The sequence below is a fragment of the Bufo bufo genome, chromosome 3 (assembly GCF_905171765.1).
Source record: "Bufo bufo chromosome 3, aBufBuf1.1, whole genome shotgun sequence".
Taxonomy (NCBI): Eukaryota; Metazoa; Chordata; class Amphibia; order Anura; family Bufonidae; genus Bufo; species Bufo bufo.
Genome location: NC_053391.1, coordinates 246,411,839 through 246,435,043, shown reverse-complemented (window position 1 = coordinate 246,435,043; position 23,205 = coordinate 246,411,839). Strand labels below are relative to the sequence as shown.

General features: G+C 42.6%; 1 protein-coding gene across 1 annotated transcript in view; it reads left to right on the top strand.

Moving 5' to 3' along the window:
• Positions 1-23,205, top strand: part of SORT1 (sortilin 1) — a 144,469-nt gene that overhangs the window by 83,648 nt on the left and 37,616 nt on the right. The window contains exons 7-16 of the mRNA XM_040424071.1: positions 51-103; positions 186-322; positions 412-559; positions 4,365-4,520; positions 4,610-4,716; positions 5,460-5,562; positions 5,637-5,805; positions 9,319-9,509; positions 10,807-10,996; positions 11,089-11,205. Of these exons, the coding sequence (XP_040280005.1) occupies positions 51-103; positions 186-322; positions 412-559; positions 4,365-4,520; positions 4,610-4,716; positions 5,460-5,562; positions 5,637-5,805; positions 9,319-9,509; positions 10,807-10,996; positions 11,089-11,205 (1,371 nt within the window). The remainder of the gene's footprint in view (positions 1-50; positions 104-185; positions 323-411; positions 560-4,364; positions 4,521-4,609; positions 4,717-5,459; positions 5,563-5,636; positions 5,806-9,318; positions 9,510-10,806; positions 10,997-11,088; positions 11,206-23,205) is intronic.

Here is a 23,205-nt window from a genome sequence, read left to right as displayed (position 1 = left end):
TAGCTGTAGCCTTCGTATTGCACATTAAAACCGCTGTGCTGTAATTTTAGGGGACCCGGAAACATGATTTTAATCACGACCACAAGTGCTAATGAATCGTGTTGTAAGTATGCTGTGGAGAGTGTGTTTTTTTTTTTTGTTTTTTTTTTACATTTCTCCCTTTAACCTTGTGTGTCTACATAAAGCGGACTGGTCTGGAATGGCCCTGTCATTGACTATGAAAAGGACATCTGATTACGGCAAAACATTCAAGGTGCTAAAGGAACACATTCACTCTTTTGGTTTATGGGGTCGGTTTCTACTTGCCTCTGTGATGGAAGAGGTAAGATTGCTGAAAAATCTGTCAGCTAAAACTTTACTTGGGATGTGCAAGTCTGGGATATTGTGGGGTCTAACTTTGCATATTTATAGGACAGAATAAAGAGAAAAATCCATGTATCTCAGGACCATGGGGACACCTGGAATGTGGCTCAGCTCCCGTCTGTTACACATGAGCAGTTTTATTCCGTATTGGCAGCCAATGACGACATGGTGTTTATCCATGTAGATGACGAGGGAGGTGGGTATATCGGAGATGCAGAGTAAGAGAAATGACATTGAAACCTAATGTAACATTATCTAGAAGATATACACAGTCAAATATTTTCTCTTTTATGCCTCTGATTATTTGTGCACCACATGGTCCAGTGCATCCTGTATGTACAGCAACAATATTAAGTATCCCCTATAGATAGTGGGAATTTATCAACAGCTTTGCAGCTGCTCGGTATCTTTAGGGCCCATTCATACGACTGTATATTTGAGTCCGCATCCATTCTGCAATTTTGCTGAATGGATGCAGACCCTTTTATAACAGTGGGGCCGCAAAAGATGCGAACCGCACACCGTGTGCTGTTCGGATCTGTACATCCGTTCCGTGGCCGCGCAAAAAAGATAGAACGTGTTGTATTCAGACAAGAATAGGCATTTCTATCATAGGGCTGTCCATTCCGTTAATGGACGGTATCCGGGTTTTGTGGATCCACAATTTGCGGACTGCAAAAAAGGATACAGTTGTCTGAATGAACCCCTAAAGACTTTCCCATGATTAATGTAAAAATGAGACCTCATATAGTACATGACAATCTCTTTCTAACAGTGTTAGGGCCATATGTCCCGGAGCGGCATTGATTGTGCGCACGGGAGCACACAGCATCATAGATTACAATGATGCTGTGCACTTCGGGCCGCCCGCGGGACTATTGTCCTGCTCTCATAAGATCATATGAGTGCGGGACAATAGTCCCGTGGGCGACTCTACGTGCACAGCATCATTGTAATCTATGATGCTGTGCGCACGATCAATGCCGCTCCGGGACATTGGGACCGTATATCTCGGAGGGCATACGGTCATGTGCAAAGGCCCTTAGGGGGGAGCAGCACTCCAAGTAGGGTGTGTGGAAAAAATTGAAATTCAAGCGCTCAGTTTTATCCCCGTGCATTCTGAATGGAGAGCAATCCGTTCAGGATGCATCAATCTTCAGTTCAGTCTTTTTGACGTTTTAGGACTGAGATAATTCTGTAGCATGCTGTATTTTCTCTCCGGCCAAAAAAGTGAACACTTGCCGGCATTAATTTACATTGAAATATATTACTGCCGGATCCTGCATTAAAATACCGCAATGCCGGATCAGTCCTTCCGGTCTGTCCATGCGCAGACCTTTTTAAAAATGTGAAAAAAATAGAAACAGATCTGTTTGTCCGTATGACAAACGGACAGACGAATCCGTTCTTGCAATGCATTTGTGAGACTGATCCGTATCCGTTTACAAATGGTGTCTGTTTGCATGCAGATTGCCTGATGCGGCACGCAGTTCCGGCAACTGAACTGCTTGCCGGATCACTCTGCTGCAAGTGTGAAAGTACCCTAACCGTTCCTGAGATATTCCCAAAAAATTACCTGCATTAGCCAATAGAAGCCTTCAAGTCTTTCACTTAAATCCGAACTGCCATTTACACGGTCACATGTCCCTTATTGGCCAATAGAAGCTCGCAGGTCCTACTCCAGGTTGCCATAACAACTGATCACAGGTTTTAGCAGTTCGCAGGTCATTAAATATTCAGTCATATGACGTGTGATGGCACAACTACACTGCTACGTGTATGGCGGGCAGAGTCCACTATTAAAGGGACGGGTGCTGTGGAGGTCACTGTTAAAGGAGCAGGCACTGTGGAAGTCACTGTTAAAGGGGCAGCCACTATGAAGGTCACTATTAAAGGGGTGGTCAATGTTAAAGGGGCAGGTACTGAGGAGGTCACTGTTAAAGGGGTGAGCACTAATAAAGGGGCGGGCACTGTGAAAGTCACTGTTAAAGGGGTGGTCAATGTTAAAGGGTTTCTGTCACCTAAAAAATGGGTAATAGGCTGGCTGACATTAGTGATGTGCTAATGTCAGCTGAACATAACTATATTAGTGCCATCTCACTGCCTGCTGCCGTTATTGAGGGCTGCCTGGCCCTGTCAATGAGGGGTTAATTTCCCCGGTTTGGCGGATCGCATGCCCTGTTATTAAGTCCGGGTATGTGATGCCGCCGTCGGCATCCGCTGCCTCCTATACTTGAATTAATGTGTTAATTACATTCATTGGTGGTGCAGTGGCCACAGCCACTCCTCTTCTCCTCCCTGCTATCTCCCCATTGGTGGCAGCGGCAGCCGCGTCACAGTGGAGGGACTCTCTCCTTCTCCACTGTGTTAGTGAAGAGAACATGGTAGGCGCTGAGAGCGGCACATGCCATGTTCTCTATTAGGCTGCGCAGCTTCTTCCCATCTCTACCGCAAGAGCCGCATGTGGCTTGAGAGCCAGGGTTTGGCCACCCCTGCATTAGCACATCGCTAATGTCAGCCAGCTTAATACCCATTTTTCAGGTGACAGAAACCCTTTAAAGTGGAGGTCACTGTTAAAGGGGCGGGCGGCCACTGTGGAGGTCACTGTTATGGGGGAAACTGTTGATATCTTTTTACTACACACTGAAACATAAAATGAAATAGATGAAATATACCCGTGCGAAGCTGGGTCCTTCTGCTAGTGTGTGTGTGTGTGTGTGTGTATGTATATGTGTGTATATATATATATATAATATATATATATATATATATATATATATATATATATATATATATATATATATATATATTAGACCAGGTCTCAGCTCTCTAGGACGTACCGTTTCTGAGAGATTCCAAACTAATGACCTGCATTAGCCAATACAAGCCCCCAACTGCCATGCACACGGTCACATGTCCTTCATCAGCCAATAGAAGCTCGCAGGCTCTTGGTCTCCACATACAGTTTTACTCCAGGTTTCCATAACAACCCAGCCATTTTTCTTCACTGCTGTAGGTCAGCTTTAGGCTAGGGCTACACGACGACATGTGTTGCTTGACAATATGTCTCACTACACATGGGGCATAACTACACTGCGACGCCATTGCCTATCATTATAAAAATTGTTGTGTGACAAAATGTCGAGCGACACACGTTGTCGTGTAGCCCTAGCCTTAAAGGGGCAGTGCGCTGTAGACGTCATTGTTAAGGGGGCAGGGGTCATTATTTAAAGGGCAGCTGCTATGGAGCTCACTGTTAAAGGGTGGGCACTGTGGAGGTCGCTGTTAAAGGGGCGTTCACTGTGGATGTTACTATTAAGGGTTCAGGCTGCTGTGGCGGTTACTGTTAAAGGGGTGCGCATTGTGGAGGTCACTGTTAAGGGGGCAGGGGCCACTATTAAAGAGGCAGCTGCTGTGGTAGTCACTGTTAAGACAGCAAGGTACTGTGAGGTCATTGTTAAGGGAACGGATTACTGTGGAGGTCACTGTTAAGGGAACTGTGGCAGTCACTGTTAAAGGGACGGGTGCTGTTAAGTGGGCAGGAACCAGTGGAGGACCCAGATAAGGGGATGGTCCCCTATGGAGGTCAGGCTTAAGGGGCGGGGTGCTGTGTAGGTCACCGTTAAGGGGGCGGGCCCATGAGGAGGTCCATGTTAAGGGAGTGAGGTGCTGAGAAACTCACTGTTAAAGCGATGGGCTGCTGTGTAGGTCAAACTTGAGGGGATGGGCTGCCGTGGAGGTCCTATTTTAAGGAGGCGGGGCACTGTGGGGGGAGGGTCAGTGTTAAGGGGGCGTGGTACTGTAGAGGTCACTGTTATGGGGGATACTGTCGATATCTTTTAACGACACAGAGAAACATTAAATGAAATATACCCGTGCGAAGCCGGTTCCTTCTGCTAGTACTATATATAATTATTGTTTTATTTTTTAACTCAATCCATAAATTTGGGCCATAATCTTTTACTAATACAATTAATATAATTTTTTTTTTTCGGATGTAGATACAGGTTGTGGAACCATTTACACGTCTGATGATAGAGGTATAGTTTATTCCAAATCTCTGGAGAGACATCTGTACACCAAGACAGGAGGAGAGACTGATTTCACTAATGTAACATCCCTGCGTGGTGTTTTTATGACCAGTGTACTCTCTGAAGGTTAGTGGAGGCTTATTCGGTTTGCCTGCTGCGGGTGTCGCTTTCCTCAAGTATAGAAGTATCATGGATTCCCTAACTTAATTTTCCAGATAACTCTATCCATTCAGTAATTTCATTTGACCGAGGAGGTGAATGGAGCTCCATCAATAAACCTGAAAATACAGAATGTGACTCAACAGCCAAAGATAAGGCAAAGGTGCGGAGTATTTTTTAATATTTTTTAAAGCATTTTTATCAATTCTTGATAAAAAATGATTATTCGGGTTATTGGTAGGATGTCTTTACTACTGGTTTTTATCAATGTAAACACATGTTCTGGGCTTGTAAATCTAACTTTGGTTATTTTTTATTTATTTTTTACTTTATACGTACATGCATAATGTTCTGTCAGAAATTTTTATTAGAACTCTGATGGAGTTTATTATAAGTTAACAGAATCTGCTAAGATTCAATGCTGCCCCTTTGGCCATGGAACTAATGTGAACTTAGAAAAAAAGACAACGTATGTTAAAGGTTTGTCCCATCTCTGTCTTTCATGGCCATTATGGGAATGACCCACAGTAAGCACAAGCCCAGGGTGGTTGGTCTTAAGGAAACAGTATAGCTTGTTCACTGCTATGGAAGGTTACATAAACAGTGGAGCAATTGCTGCTTGGCTGGCGTCCGTAATTCCGCCTCCTCGTGCCGACGTGTATTATGGGTTATTCCTATCTCTGCCATGAAAGGCTGAGATTGAACAACTTCTTTAAGGCTAGCACTAAACTGTTCCTCTGTCGGAGTTCATCGTATCCGGGATAGCCAGATACTATCTTTCCCCGCCAGAGCCCATTGTATAAAGCAAAGCTCACTTGATGACTATTTGCCCTTATTACTGACACATTTTCCAGTATCCTGGATGAAAATGATTTTTTTTTCTTTGTGTTTTGATCTGTGCCACAGTGTAGTTTACACATGCATGCCCAATACAGCATGTCACAGAATCTTGCAGTCCCGCTACCACCATTGTCGGAGCCAAATGCTATAGGAATAGTTATTGCTCATGGTAAGTGATTTTACATAAGCAGATGGCTGGATTGCTTTGCTTTGTGCTTTAATCACTGTATTATCATGTCACAGGCAGTGTGGGAGATGCTGTGTCTGTCGCGAATCCCAATGTGTACCTTTCGGATGATGGTGGTTACTCATGGACCCGGGTGCTGCTTGGTCCTCACCATTATGCAATCTTGGATTCTGGAGGGCTTATTGTGGCGATACAACAAAGCGAAATGCCTGTCAACACAATCAAGTGAGGAAAAAATTGTTTATTGGCCTTGAGTAAAGGGTTCTTTACATGCCTTGAACGAGCTCTGATCACCATTATAACTAGATGATTGGTACTTGTTTAAAGGGGCAGACTGCATCCCTCATACAGGTTGCATATTTACATGCGGAGATGTGCTGCCACCAAAACAGGATTTTGGTGGCCGCATAAAAGATCTAATAAGCTGCCAGACAAACTTTGTCAGCTGATCGGTGGGGTGTTTAAGTTGGACGATGATCTTCCGAACGAATGTTTCTATGAAAGTTCATTCCGGATCATAGGCCCAAGTAAAAGGGCCTTATTAATGCACACCAGTATTTTAAAGGGCATCAAGCAGAGAAAGGCTCACCTTATGAGCCGAAACGCATCAGTTTTTTTATGTGACAAATAAAAAGAGAAGAGATATCGCATCCAGGGAGTGCTGGTCTTGTTTTGTATAGCTTACACAAAAATGGTGATCTGGGTCTTATGAAACACTAGGTGATGAGATATTTGGACATGATGACTTGAATATTAACAGCTTTAGCTTTTTAACCGCCTCACGTCCGCCCATAGACTATAAACGTCCTATGGGTGGACGTCTATTTCTGACAGCACGTTTTAAAACGTCCTGTCAGAAATAGCAGCTGCACGCTAATCGTGCAGCTGCTGATCGGGTTGCCCGCTGTCAGTGACAGCAAGGCAACCCTAAGACAAGGCAGGGACAGTTCCCAGGTGTCCCTGCCTTCACGATCGCTGCAGACACAGCGCTCACCGAGCTGTGCGCTTCCTGTTCCGGCCCGGCGGTCATGTGACCGCCGTGACCGGAGAGTGCAGGGGCTGTGTGAGGTCTCACAGAGACCTCGATCAGCCCTGCTGAGGCTGTACAGCGCTGGATTGCTGCTGTACAGCCTCTATAGGGGTGCATTTGTCCTGTAACTGGGGCTACTATGTCAGCCCCAGTTACAGGAGAAATCAACAGTGAAAAAAAAAAAGAAAAAGTGAAGTAAATGTCCCCCAGAGGTCTTGTATGACCTTATGGGCGACGAAAAGTGTAAAATAAAAAAAATAAAAATAAAAGGTTGAAAATAAAAAAAATAAAAAAGTTTCACATGTAAAAAAAAAAAAAGTCCCCAAGTAAGGAATGAAAAAAAAAAGTTAAAAATAGAAAAAATAAAAAAAAGTATACATATTAGGTATCGCCGCGTCCGTATAAACTAGCTCTATAAAAATATCACATGACCTAACCCCTCGGGTGAACACCGTAAAAAAAAAAAAAAAACTGTGTCAAAACAAGCAATTTTTGTCACCTTGCATCACAAAAGGTGCAACACCAAGTGATCAAAAACGCGTATGTCCCACAAAATAGTACCAATAAAACCGTCACCTCATCCCGCAAAAAATGAGCCCCTACATAAGAAAATCTCTCAAAAAATAAAAAAACTATAGCTCTCAGAACATGGACACATTAAAACCATAATTTTTTTGTTTCAAAAATGCTATTATTGTGTAAAACTTTAATAAATGAGAAAAAGTATACATATTAGGTATCGCCACGTCCGTAACAATCTGCTCTATAAAAATGTCACTTGACTGAACCCCTCAGGTGAACGCTGTAAAAATAAATAAATAGAAACTGTGCTAAAACAACCAATTTTTTTGGTCACCTTGCCCTATAAAGTGTTATAATGAATGATCAAAAAATCATATGTACCCAAAAATAGTACTAATAAAACTGGCACCTTATCCCCTAGTTTCCAAAATGGGGTCACTTCTTGGGAGTTTCTACTGTAAGGGTGCATCAGGGGGCTTCAAATGGGACATGGCATCTAAAAACCATGTGGAGTTCCTTTTCTTCTGCGCCCTGCCGTGTGCCCATACAGCAGTTTATGACCACATGTGGGGTGTTTCTGTAAACCGCAGAATCTGGGTAATAAATATTGAGTTTTGTTTGGCTGTTAACCATCGATGTGTTAAAGAAAAAAATTGATTCAAATGGAAAATCTGCCAAAAAAGTAAAATTTAAAAATTTGATCTCCATTTTCCTTTAATTCTTGTGGAACGCCTAAAGAGTTAACAAAGTTTGTAAAATCGGTTTTGAATACCTTGAGGGGTGTAGTTTCTACAATGGGGTCATTTATGGGGGGTATCCACTATGTAGGCCCCACAAAGTGACTTCAGACCTGAACTGGTCCTTATAAAGTGGATTTTGGCAATTTTCTTAAAAATTTGAAGAATTCCTTCTAAACTTCTAAGCCTTCTAACGTCCTAAAAAAATAAAATGACATTTCCAAAATGATGCCAACATAAAGTAGACATATGGGGAATGTTAAATAATAAATATTTTATGAGGTATCACTTTCTGTTTTAAAAGCAGAGAAATTGAAATTTAGAAAATTGCGAATTTTTCAAATTTTTGGGTAAATTTGGGATTTTTTCATAAATAAAGGTGAAATATTTTGACTCAAATTTATGACTATCATGAAGTACAATGTGTCACGAGAAAACAATCTCTGAATGACTTGGATAAATAAAGGCGTTCCAAAGTTATTACCACATAAAGTGAGATATGTCAGTTTTGCAAAATTTGGCCTGGTCAGGAAGGGGGCAAAGGGCCCAGATGGGAAGTGGTTAAGGGTAGGTTCACATCGGCGGCACATAACTCTGTTGCAGCAGAGGAGCAGACTACTAGAGTTACCATATCTGGCAAAGTGGAACATTGCTGGATCCCCATTCACCAGGGGCGTAACTACCATAGTGGCAGACCATGTGACTGCTATGGGGCCCAGGGCAGGAGGGGGCCCAGTCTTAGTTGGGATTATCTCCTCTTCTACTGGGGGTGAAAACTTGGTCATGACTCTACCCTCTAAAGGAACAACTTTTAGCAAATGAGGCAGTGTAAAAAATTGCCCAAGGGTCATTGAAAAGGGTTTAGGGCAGAAACCCTTCTGTCCTGTGGGAGGGGGGTGGGTCTGGTGTGGTCCTTGCTATGGGGCCCTTACTTCTCTATGTACACCACTGCCATTCACTATATTGGAATCTGGCAGGTTTCCATCATAAATTGTAGGGATTGTGCCAGACAAATACTGTGCCATGTATGATTGTAACCCACCGGATCCCTGTTAGATGCTGTTATAGTGAAAGGGAATCCGGCGAAGTGCATCTATTCCCAGTAACTTTGGCAGTCTGCTCCCCTTCCGAAACTGACTACTGTAATGTTGCAAATGTGAACCAAAAGATCCTTGTATAAATTGATGATATTACAGTTTAAACCAACCTAGGGGAATGATAGTGGTGGTAGCAGTCTTGTATTTCCTGTTCCTGATGTTCTTAAATTTTATGCCATACTGCAGTTAAGCCAGAATGCATCAAAAAGAAATTTATTAGCCATTCTTGGGTGCAAAAGTAAAATACCAGATTTATTTTCATCTTGAAGGGGTTGGACACTGGTGATGAGCAAGTTCTGTTACGTGTATTATTCCAATTAACTGTTCTACAAATGTGTTTCCATTTACTTAGATTTTCTACAGATGAAGGCCAGTGCTGGTTCTTCTATAATTTTTCGAAGGATCCTCTAATGTTCACAGGTCTGGCTTCTGAACCAGGCGCCCGTTCCCTAAATGTTACTGTATGGGGATATCAGCCAGGTTTTCTTCATCGCATTTGGTTGTCGTATACTATAGACTTTGCTGTTCTTCTTAAGCAAAGCTGTAAGTGTAAATTAAAAAGTGTCTTATCTCCTTGTTTGTCTGAAGTTTATCTGAACTACCTAGAGATGTTTATGTATTTATGTGTTTGTATATGTAAGAAGTACAACATATTTAGGGGTCTGCATCCTATCTGCAAAAAAACTGAACGGAAACCAAATACATTGATGTGCACGAGGCCTAATTCAGGCCATCAGCATAGCATGTTTTTCGGAGAAAAATGCAAAGAATTCGTTGAGCAAGTGCTTGCAAATTCTTTGGCTAGCTGTAACTGTAGTGATGCATTTGTCGCACACAGTAAGGCTGGGTTCACATCACCAGAAAATGAAACTGTGTTTGTGAACCCGGCCTAGGGGCTCTTTCAGATGAGTGTGTCCTGTGTAGGAATCGTGCTCCATATGAGATTTAATGCTGTCAGTATGATTCTATAGCAGTAAGGTCATGCAGAGACACACAGCATTATAAATCAGTATTATACCGTGCACTCCTGCAAGACGAGCAGTGTCCATAACGGGCAATCGTGTCCACACACAGAGCGTGATGCCTGTACAGAACACGCTTGTCTGCAAGAGCCCTAAGACAACACATCCAACATAAATGCATACTCCTCATCCAGGCACAAAGCCACTGCTAAAGCCAAAGCATAAGAAAGACAGTTTAGTTTTTGCCAAGACTCGTGTTGTTAAAGTTCAAAACTTTATGGTGTCCATTCTCTGGTCTGATTTGCATCCTAAATTATTGTGTGTGAAATGCACAGTGAAGTATGGCAGTGGTAAAGTTCTTATATGGGGTTGTCTGACCAAAAAATGGTGTGCTCCCGGAATTCAGCATGACCAGGGGGCATATTTATGAAACTGTCTAAAATAAAAAAAATTGTTGTCCATAGAAACCATTCACAGCACAGATTCCATTTCTCAAGTTCAGAATATGAAAGCTGTACTGTGATTGGTGGCTGTGGGCAATAAAAACCGTTCCATCAGTGACTCCAAATATTATTTCAAGTCCATGACTGCAGTCCTAATGGGGTTGTGCCACAAAGAAAGAAGGATAGGACTTGAAAATATGTCATGAATCTGTAAATTTTATGTTAAAAACGCCCTGATCAGTACCTAAAGTAACAGTACGAAGTACTGTTACTTACTTGTACCATGTAGAGATGGGTGTAGGGATCACTGAGGCATCTTGAGTTATAGAACAGTTGCCTTGTCATTTTATTTTGCAGACCTATTATTGATATATCATTGTAATGTTTAATAAATTATAGTTTTGTCATCCTTCCATTTCTATTGCACTTTATTAGGTGAAAATAAGGATTATACCCCATGGTTGGCACACTCTACAGACCCAGGAGCACCATCTGATGGATGTGTTTTGGGTTATAAAGAACAATATCAACGCCTTAAAAAATCCTCCATGTGCCAGAATGGCCGGGATTATCTAGTCGGCCGGGAATCTGTTAACTGTAGTTGCACTCTGGATGACTACATGTGGTAATAACAAGTTGTATACTATCCTCATCAGATGACCTTGTGTATATTTGCCCTGAAAGGTTTTGAAACCTACTCTTCCTCTTTTCTCATAGTGACTTTGGATATTTTCGTAAAGAAAATGAATCCATATGTGTGGAGCAACCTGAACTCCAGGGCCATGAGCTTGATCTGTGTATAAATGGTGAAGAGGAGAAACTGACGACAAAAGGGTTTGTATGATCATGCTGAAATGGTGCCACCAAAATATATTTTCTTCTGATTAATATTGTTCATAGAGTCTGATGACACGCATCTTTTTGACTTCCATTACATTCTGCGTTTTCAAATCACCAAACACCTCAATGTCCCCAAGTTTTTCAGACATCTATGCCACTATAGAAGCTAGTTTAGAAGTAGATATTGATGTATTTGGTTCCAAACAAGTTTGCAGATGGTTTTGTCTCTTATGTCAATTAGGAAACAGGTGGCAGGATCACCGAGAGCCAGAAATTGGAATCCCATAGTGGGGCAGTATTATACCTTTGCCTATAATTCCATGTGATCATTTCTCAACACAGAAGTAGCTGTACACCATACACATTACACGATTATAAAACAGAGTTAGAAAAGAAGTCGGCCATGTTCAATGTTTTTGTCAGACAAAAAGAACTTCAGTTCAAAGAAAGATCATTTGGGAACAAAAGATCTTTCCCAGAAAGAGCTTTCTTTTATCTTCTGGTTGCATTGAACGTGTATGGGCAGTTTGAAAAAACTGTAACTGCCAATATGGACTAAAATTTGTATGGCCCTGTCTGTGAAAGGAACGTTCCCCAGATAATTGTACGTTCATCTGCTGTTTAACTATCAACCAATTTCTGTCTAATGTGTATGGCCACCTTTAATCAACAGACCCCACCAATCATCTAATGTGTATGGGGGTCTCGTGACTCTCCTTCAATTTGCATCTGCATATGTTTTTTTTCTCCTCCCCCATTGATAGCACATTCCTACTTGGCCAATAACCGCGTATGTGTGTACGAGGTAATGTAGAGAGTTGTGGGCAGACTTATATACTACTGACGAAAAAAGGGTTATTTGGCTTGTGGGTGAAATTTCAGGATGAACCTAAACACCTTTTACCTTTACAGGTAAACTTAATAAGACCTTCTCTAAACTTTTGAATGCACATGTCCAACTGTTCAAGTTCAATGTTTCAGTACTTTTTGCACAACTTGCTGTTCTCTAACAAGGAGCTGAATGGCAAAATTCACAACCGTTGTTTGATCCATGAGTCGTCCAATAAATTTCCTGGATCAATTGAGTTGACATTTAAACAGTCCTTCTCATCATGCTGTTCACATTTTGACATTATGAGACCAAGACGACACCTAACAATTGATCAACAGTACCTCACCATTGCGAGGCTTCAAGCAGGATGTTTTTAGATGGAAGTGGCCACTGAGCAGAGTGTCATCAGAAGGTTGAGGGGATCTCTAGTTTGATTTTTGAAAGAAGCGCATTAGTGAACAAATAAGGGAGTCTTACTGCAGACCTCCCCCTAGGCTAAGCTGATATAGGCAGCAGAAACATGAAAACCTTTTGAGGAAAAATAGACATAGCTGGAGGCTACTTAGGGCTATTTAGTTAGCAAATTCTGGCAGTGAGGGACAGCTGAATATTGCAATTTAGATCGTAGCAAACTATCTTTGATAATTTACAAACAAATCCTCTGTGACAGATACAGTTGTTACTAACAGGGTAAACTCCGAGAACATAGCAAGCTATTTTTCCAGGATGTCCCCCATGATAGCACATGGGAGGTTGTCCTTATAGGTCTCTGTAGGGACAGGAAGCAAGAGAGTTTAAAATGCTCCTCCCCACCCCCCTATCCAGTGTTTTTCCTGTCCCTACAGGGAGTTGGAAGAGAGGCCCTCTTGAGGGTGAAGAAAGAAAAATGGAAGTAGCCGCAAGGCTACTAAGAGCTGGAACTGGGTCGAGTGGTGTCCGGCCATTCCTCAGTTTCCTCAAGGCCCTGCTAGTACCTCTTTGCGAGGTTCCCTAGCCTTCCTAGCTTACCTCTCTCCCACATGGCCGAGGTATCTGGGAGCCAAAGCCGCGTCCCCTCCGGGGACTCTGGGCTCGGCAGCACGCATTCCTCCTCACGCGGGCGCACAGCGGTGACGTCACTTCCGGCGAACGCTCCGTGTACAGGAGAGGTTGACTCTCCCCTAGAGGATAGAGTCCCCAAGAAGGAAGGAGGGGCGCAGCGGCAGCAGGGAGGGGAGGGGGAGGGGGGGACCCTTAAAGAGAACCTTTCATTACAATAAAAAAAATCTAAACTAAGTATGCTGACATGGAGAGCGGCGCCCAGGGATCTCCCTGCACTTACTATTATCCCTGGGCGCCGCTCCATTCTCCCGGTATAGGCTCCGGTATCTTCCGATTTTCGGCTCAACTGGGAGGAGCCTGCTCTTGTTCTCCTGGGCGTCTCCTTCTCCCAAAAACTCTCATGCTATGAGCTGAGCGCTGCGATTGGCCAGCGCTACAGCCTGGGAGAAGGAGACGCCCAGGAGAACAAGAGCAGGCTCCTCCCAGTTGAGCCAAAAATCTGAAGATACCGGAGCCTATACCGGGAGAAAAGAGCGGCGCCCAGGGATAATAGTAAGTGCAGGGAGATCCCTGGGCGCTGCTCTCAGTGTCTGTATACTTAGTTTAGATTTTTTATCGTAATGAAAGGTCCTCTTTAAGGTAAGATTTATATAAAAAGGAACCAGCAAGCAGTTAGGCTTGTCTGCTGTTCCAAATGGAGTCCGAGATGTCTACCAAGCCTGAATTGGCTTTCTACAGGATATTCAGTCTGAATGCAAGATGAAGGCCACTGTTCCAGTACCCTCACATCAACATTTTCAAGGGTGATTATTCCAAACAACAAATGGATCGTTCAGGAAAATTATAAACCTCAAATTCTTGAACAGGCGGATCTCCTATCGAAAGTTCAAAATGGAATCTATTCGGTCAGCCATTCCACTTATCACCCCAGCAGCATTCATGTGCACAATAGACTTGAAGGATGCATATTATCATATTCCTATTCGTCCTCATCATCAAAAATATCTGAGATTTTGCAATAAAAGTGAACAGCCACATACATCATTTCCAATTTCAGTGTCTGCCATTCGGAATCTCGTCGGTTCCGAGGATCTTTACCAAACTGATGGTATAAGTGATGGCTCAACTAAGACACTACAAAATAATTGTAATGCCATACCCGAACGATTTTTTTATTAACGGCCCAATCTCAGAAGATATTGAAAGATCATCTTTAATTAACACTGGAGGTGCTGACAAAATTGGGATGGATGATCAACTTCAACAAATCAGATCTGCGATTGGAAACCAGGAAGATTTTCTTGGGTACACTTCTAGATTCAGTGAAAGAAATGGAATTTTATTACCATGGTATTTTGTTTGGTTATATGTAGAAAGGTCAACACTTGAATAAGAAAAGTTGCACGATCAGAGAGGCAATGAGGATACTGGGCATCATGACATCTTGTATACCCATGATTCCCTGGGCCCATTTTCATTCAAGACCATTACAGAAATTAATACCATCTCGGTGGGACAAGAGTGAAGAATCTCTAGACAAAAGAATTTTCCTTACCACAGGGGTAAAGCACTCCCTGAACTGGTGGTTAACTCCAGACAACCTGGTGAAAGGAATTCCCCGGAAGCCGGATCCAATGGTGACGGTAACCACTGATGCCAACAAGTCAGGCTGGGGAGCCCAGGTGGCAGATTTATATTTTCAAGGAGAAGGGTCACCTCTAGAGAGCCTGGGATCATCAAACTTAAAAGAGCTAACAGCGGTTCTGAAGACTCTAAAAGAGGCTGAAAATATTGTAAAAGAGAAGCATCTAAGGATCTTCTCAGACAACATCACTACGGTGTGTTACCTCAAACACCAGGGGGAAACCAGAAACCCTTTTCTGCAGAGGGTGTCAAATCATATTTTTCACTGGGCCCAATCAAATGTGTTATCAATTTCAGCCTTACATCTAAAGGGCAAAGAAAACACGACTGCAGATTTCCTGAGCAGGAAAAGTTAATTCGGGAGAGTGGATGCTAAACAAAATAGTATTCCAGGAGTTATGTCACAAATGTGGTCAGCCTCAGATAGACCTGTTTGCGACCAGAGTAAACACACAAACAAGCTTTTTTTAATCTCTAAATCCAAGAGACAATCCTCTAGCAGTGGACGCAATGTCACAAACCTGGAACATGGATTTTGCATATGCCTTCCCACCGATTCCTCTTATTCCGGCAGTATTGAGGAATATTGGTGAGAGCACAACAAAGGTGCTATTGATTACTCCGGCCTGGTACTCGCTCCTCATAGCAATGTGCATAGAAGAGCCATTAATCCTCCCAAGGAGACAGGATCATCTGGTTTAGGGTCCTCTAAAACCCCCAGATCTGAAAACCTTGAATTTGACGGCCTGGATCCTGAAAGGGAAATTCTGAAAGGGCAAGGTCTTTCGGAAAAAGTAATTGCAACATTACAAAATAGTCGCAAACCAGTTACTTCGGCCATATACGGGAAAATCTGGAAAAAATGTTGGTTCCTGGTTATCTACGGAACACCCAGATGGTTCCTCACCTACCATTTCACACATCCTAGACTTTCTTCAGAAAGGGGTTGATTTAGGTTTGAGACCAAGTACCTTAACCCCCTTAAGGACTTAGGACGTACCGGTACGGCATGGATCCCGAATCCTTAAGGACCCATGACGTACCGGTACGTCATGGCTTTAATTCGCGATTCCGGCGCAGCGGGGGTTAATCGGAACGGGATGCCGGCTGAAATCATTCAGCCGGCATCCTGTCACAATGCCGGGGGGGGGGGGGGGGGGGGGGGGGGGAGGGGGTCATGTGACCCCCCCCGTATCGGCGATCGCAGCAAACCGCAGGTCAATTCAGACCTGCGATTTGCTGCGCTTTTAGCCGATTCTGATCCCCGCGATCAAACTTTAAAATGCCCGAAATAAAGTTTTATTAACCCCCCCTGCACCCCTGAATGATATTATGTGGGCTGGTGGTGCAGGGGGGGGTGTGGCAGGCGGGATCGCGATCCCCCGCTCGCCTCCCCTTGAATAATCGTTGGTGGACAGTGGTTATTCCAGGGTGTCAGCTCATTGCTGACACCCTGGTATAAACGGCTGACATCGGTGATGCGATGTCAGCCGTTTAACCCTTTCCATACAGCGGTCCGTACGGACCGCTGTATGGAAAAGGTTAACAGCTCAGGGAGCACCCTCCCTCTCCCATCGGGTGGCTGCTGTGCCTTTGCAGCCCCCCAATGGGATAGGGAGACAGCCCCCCGACAGCCCCGTCCTTACCCTTCCCCGTCTGCGAAGTTGTGGCCACAACTGAGAAGACGGGGAAGGTTCCCATGGCAACAGGACGCCTTCTCAGGCATCCTGCTGTCCATGGTGCTGAACAGATCTGTGCTAAAGGCAGAGATCTGTTCAGACAAAGTGTAAGTAAAATACAGTACAGTACCCTATATAGTGTACTGTACTGTATTATACAGACATCAGACCCACTAGATCAGGCATCCTCAAACTGCGGCCCTCCAGCTGTTGTAAAACTACAACTCCCACAATGCCCTACTGTAAGCTGATACCTGTAGGCTATTCGGGCATGCTGGGAGTTGTAGTTTTGCAACAGCTGGAGGGCCGCAGTTTGAGGATGCCTGCACTAGATCTTAAAGAACCAAGTGGGTCTGGGTCAAAAAAAATAAAAATAAAGTGAAAAAAGTTAAGATAAAATATATTTTTTTTTAGCACTGAATAAAAAAATAAAATAAAAATACACTACACATATTAGGTATCACCGCGTCCGTAACTACCTGATCTATAAAATGGTCATGTTACTTTCCCTGCACGGTGAACGCCATCAAAATAAAAAAATAAAAACTATGAGAAAATTGAAATTTTGCCCACCTTACTTCCCAAAAAAGGTAATAAAAGTGATCAAAAAAGTCGCATTTACGCCAAAATAGTACCAATCAAACCATCATCTCATCCCGCAAAAATCATACCCTACCCAAGATAATCGCCCAAAAACTGAAAAAACTATGACTCTTAGACTATGGAAACACTAAAACATGATTTTTTTTGTTTCAAAAATGAAATCATTGTGTAAAACTTAAATAAATAAAAAAAAGTATACATATTAGGTATCGACGCGTCCGTATAGACCGGCTCTATAAAAATATCACATGACCTAACCCCTCAGGTGACCACCGTAAAAAAATAAAAATAAAAACGGTGTAAAAAAAAAGCCATTTTTTGTCATCTTGCGTCACAAAAAGTGTAATAGCAAGCGATCAAAATGTCATATGCACCCCAAAATAGTGCCAATCAAACCGTCATCTCATCCCGCAAAAAATGAGACCCTACTTAAGATAATCGCTGAAAAACTGAAAAGACTATGGCTCTTAGACTATGGAGACCCTAAAGCATTTTTTTTGTTTTAAAAATGAAATCATTGTGTAAAACTTACATAAATAAAAAAAATTGCACACATATTAGGTATCGCCGCGTCCGTGACAACCTGCTCTATAAAATTACCACATGATCTAACCGGTCAGATGAATGTTGTAAATGACAAAAAAAAAAAAACGGGCCAAAAAATCTATTTCTTGTTACCTTGCCGCACAAAAAAGTGTAATATAGAGCAACCAAAAATCATATGTACCCTAAACTAGTACCAACACAACTGCCACCCTATCCCGTAGTTTCTAAAATGGGGTCACTTTTTTGGAGTTTCTACTCTAGGGGTGCATCAGGGGGGCTTCAAATGGGACATGGTGTAAAAAAAAAAACAGCCCAGCAAAATCTGCCTTCCAAAAACCGTATGCCATTCCTTTCCTTCTGCGCCCTGCCGTGTGCCCGTACAGCGGTTTACGACCACATATGGGGTGTTTCTGTAAACTACAGAATCAGGGCCATAAATAATGAGTTTTGTTTGGCTGTTAACCCTTGCTTTGTAACTGGAAAAAAAAAATATAAAAATGGAAAATCTGCCAAAAAAGTGAAATTTTGAAATTGTATCTCTATTTTCCATTAAATCTTGTGCAACACCTAAAGGGTTAACAAAGTTAGTAAAATCAGTTTTGAATAGCTTGAGGGGTGTAGTTTCTTAGATGGGGTCACTTTTATGGAGTTTCTACTCTAGGGGTGCATCAGGGGGGCTTCAAATGGGACATGGTGTCAAAAAACCAGTCCAGCAAAATCTGGCTTCCAAAAACCATACGGCGCACCTTTCCTTCTACGCCCTACTGTGTGCCCGTACAGTAGTTCACGGCCACATATGGGGTGTTTCTGTAAACGGCAGAGTCAGGGCAATAAAGATACAGTCTTGTTTGGCTGTTAACCCTTGCTTTGTTAGTAGAAAAAATGGGTTAAAATGGAAAATTAGGCAAAAAAATGAAATTCTCAAATTTCATCCCCATTTGCCAATAACTCTTGTGCAACACCTAAAGGGTTAACGAAGTTTGTAAAATCAGTTTTGAATACCTTGAGGGGTGTAGTTTATAGAATGGGGTCATTTTTGGGCTGTTTCTATTATGTAAGCCTCGCAAAGTGACTTCAGACCTGTAGTGGTCCCTAAAAATTGTTTTTTGGTAAATTTCAGAAAAATTTCAAGATTTGCTTCTAAACTTCTAAGCCTTGTAACATCCCCAAAAAATAAAATATCATTCCCAAAATGCTACAAACATGAAGTAGACATATGGGGAATGTAAAGTCATCACAATTTTTAGGGGTATTACAGAAGTAGAGAAACCGAAACTTTGAAATTTGCTAATTTTTCTAAATTTTTGCTAAATAGGGTATTTTTTAATGCAAAAAAATTTACTTTTTTGACCCAATTTTAGCAGTGTCATGAAGTACAATATGTGACGAGAAAACAATCTCAGAACGGCCTGGATAAATCAAAGCGTTTTAAAGTGACACTGGTCAGATTTGCAAAAAAAAAGTCCTTAACCACCTCAGCCCCCAGTGCTTAAACACCCTGAAAGACCAGGCCACTTTTTACACTTCTGACCTACACTACTTTCACAGTTTATTGCTCGGTCATGCAACTTACCACCCAAATGAATTTTACCTCCTTTTCTTCTCACTAATAGAGCTTTCATTTGGTGGTATTTCATTGCTGCTGACATTTTTTGTTATTAATCGAAATTTAACGATTTTTTTTGCAAAAAAATGACATTTTTTACTTTCAGTTGTAAAATTTTGCAAAAAAAAACCGACATCCATATATAAATTTTGCTCTAAATTTATTGTTCTACATGTCTTTGATAAAAAAAAAATGTTTGGGTAAAAAAAAAATGGTTTGGGTAAAAGTTATAGCGTTTACAAACTATGGTACAAAAATGTGAATTTCCGCTTTTTGCAGCAGCTCTGACTTTCTGAGCACCTGTCATGTTTCCTGAGGTTCTACAATGCCCAGACAGTACAAACACCCCACAAATGACCCCATTTCGGAAAGTAGACACCCTAAGGTATTCGCTGATGGGCATAGTGAGTTCATAGAACTTTTTATTTTTTGTCACAAGTTAGCGGAAAATGATGAATTTTTTTTTTTTTTTTTTTCTTACAAAGTCTCATATTCCACTAACTTGTGACAAAAAATAAAAAATTCTAGGAACTCGCCATGCCCCTCACGGAATACCTTGGGGTGTCTTCTTTCCAAAATGGGGTCACTTGTGGGGTAGTTATACTGCCCTGGCATTCTAGGGGCCCAAATGTGTGGTAAGGAGTTTGAAATCAAATTCTGTAAAAAATGGCCAGTGAAATCCGAAATGTGTTTTGGGGTGTCATTTTACATATACCCATGCTGGGTGAGATAAATATCTTGGCAAAAGACAACTTTTACCATTTTTTTTATACAAAGTTGGCATTTGACCAAGATATTTCTCTCACCCAGCATGGGTATATGTAAAATGACACCCCAAAACACATTCCCCAACTTCTCCTGAATACGGAGATACCAGATGTGTGACACTTTTTTGCAGCCTAGGTGGGCAAAGGGGCCCATATTCCAAAGAGCACCTTTCGGATTTCACTGGTCATTTTTTACAGAATTTGATTTCAAACTCCTTACCACGCATTTGGGCCCCTAGAATGCCAGGGCAGTATAACTACCCCACAAGTGACCCCATTTTGGAAAGAAGACACCCCAAGGTATTCCGTGAGGGGCATGGCGAGTTCCTAGAATTTTTTATTTTTTGTCACAAGTTAGTGGAATATGAGACTTTGTAAGAAAAAAAAAAAAAAAAAATTCATCATTTTCCGCTAACTTGTGACAAAAAATAAAAAATTCTAGGAACTCTCCATGCCCCTCACGGAATACCATAGAATTTTTTTTTTTTGGCACAAGTTAGCGGAAATTGATATTTTTTATTTTTTTCTCACAGTCTCCCTTTCCGCTAACTTGGGACAAAAATTTCAATCTTTCATGGACTCAATATGCCCCTCACGGAATACCTGGAGGTGTCTTCTTTCCGAAATGGGGTCACATGTGGGGTATTTATACTGCCCTGGCATTCTAGGGGCCCTAAAGCGTGAGAAGCAGTCTGGAATATAAATGTCTAAAAAATTTTACGCATTTGGATTCCGTAAGGGGTATGGTGAGTTCATGTGAGATTTTATTTTTTGACACAAGTTAGTAGAATATGAGACTTTGTAAGAAAAAAAAAAAATAATTCCGCTAACTTGGGCCAAAAAAATGTCTGAATGGAGCCTTACAGAGGGGTGATCAATGACAGGGGGGGTGATCAATGACAGGGGGGTGATCAGGGAGTCTATATGGGGTGATCACCCCCCTGTCATTGATTACCCCCCTGTAAGGCTCCATTCAGATGTCTGTATGTGTTTTGCGGATCCGATCCATGTATCCGTGGATCCGTAAAAATCATACGGACATCTGAATGCAGCATGACAGGGGGGTGATCAATGACAGGGGGGTAATCAATGACAGGGGGGTGATCAGGGAGTCTATATGGGGTGATTACCCCCCCTGGAAGGCTCCAGGGAGACGCCTGTATGTGTTTTGCGGATCCGATCCATCTATCAGTGGATCCGTAAAAATCATGCGGACATCTGAATGGAGCTTTACAGGGGGTTGATCAATGACAGGGGTGTAATCAATGACAGGGGGGTGATCAGGGAGTCTATATGGGGTGATCACCACAGTCATTGATCACGCCCCTGTAAGGCTCCATTCAGACGTCCGTATGCGTTTTGCGGATCCGATCCATCTATCAGTGGATCCGTAAAAATCATGCGGACATCTGAATGGAGCTTTACAGGGGGTTATCAATGACAGGGGGGTGATCAGGGAGTCTATATGGGGTGATCACCTCCGTCATTGATCACTCCCCTGTAAGGCTGCATTCAGACGTCCGTATGTGTTTTGCGGATCCGATCCATCTATCAGTGGATCCGTAAAATTCATATGGACCTCTGAATGGAGCCTTACAGGGGGTTATCAATGACAGGGGGGTGATCAGGGAGTCTATATGGGGTGATCACCTCCGTCATTGATCACTCCCCTGTAAGGCTGCATTCAGACGTCCGTATGTGTTTTGCGGATCCGATCCATCTATCAGTGGATCCGTAAAATTCATACGGACCTCTGAATGCAGCCTTACAGGGGGTGATCAATGACAGGGGGGTGATCAGGGAGTCTATATGGGGTGATCAAGGGTGAATAAGGGGTTAATAAGTGACAGGGGGGGGGGGGGGTGTAGTGTAGTGGTGCTTGGTGCAACATATTACTGAGCTACCTGTGTCCTCTGGTGGTCGATCCAAACAAAGGGGACCACCAGAGGACCAGGTAGCAGGTATATTAGACGCTGTTATCAAAACAGCGTCTAATATACCTGTTAGGGGTTAAAAAAAACACATCTCCAGCCTGCCAGCGAACGATCGCCGCTGGCAGGCTGGAGATCAACTCTCTTACCTTCCGTTCCTGTGTGCGCGCGTTCACAGGAAATCTCGCGAGATGACGCGTATATGCGTGATTGTGCGCAGCGCTGCCACCTCTGGAACGCGAATCTGCGTTAGGCGGTCCGGAGGTGGTTAAGGTGAAATAGGGCTGAGTCCTTAAGGGGTTAAAAGTCCAAGTGTCGGCTATTTTGACTTTCCTAGATTTCCCATTAGCGGAACATAGAGGGGTAAAGAGTTTTTTTAAAGCCGTTTCTAGATTAAGACCCACATAAGACAAATCGTCCCAACATGGGATTTAACCTTAACCATAAATTCCCTTTGTGAACCTCCATTTGAACCATTAAATGATATCTCATCAAGATATTTGTCCATTAGAGCTGTCTTCCTGGTAGCCATTACCTCTGCCTGTAGGATAGGGGAAATTCAAGCTCTGTATGAAAGAACTTTATCTAAAAATTCCTGACGACAGAGTAATCTTAAAGTTAGACCCAGCTTTTTTACCAAAAGAAGTCTCCTCTTACCATAAAGAACAGGAAATAATTCTTCCGTCCTTTTGTACTTCTCCTAGAAACGCCAAAGAGGAGCGTTTCCATTGCTTGGATGTGCGGAAGACGATGGTTAAATATCTCCAGTCAACAGAATCTTGGAGACAGGATTAAAATGTATTCATTCAGCATGGAGAAAAAAATAAAGGCCAGAAAGTTACTAAACAAACATACAATTCGAGAGGCATACTCTTTACAAAAAAAAGAGCTGTCCAATCTCCATTAAAGCCCATTTGACTAGGTCTATGGCAACATCATGGGCAGAGAAAGCTAATGCCATGATAGATCAAATCTGTACAGCAGCTACATGGACAAATTATAATACTTTCTCGTGCATGGCATTGGGGGACACAGCACCATGGGTATATGCCTAGCTGCCACTAGGAGGCTGGCACTAGAAACAAAAAAAGTGTTGGCTCCTCCCAGGTGGGCTATACCCCTCTGCAAGAGCCGAGAAATATCAGTCTAGTTCTAGTGTCCGTAGGAGGCAAACATGACCTGCTATTTTATTTTCGCAGGTCATCCTGCCAAAATAGTTTTTATGTTTATTTTTATTTTTTATTTTTTCTCTCTTGCAGGTTTCGACCTGCTGCAGGGGTGGCTCCATCGAGTTCCACCTTAGTTGCCCCCCTGCGGGCGCGTACTTAGGTACCCGGCAGCCACC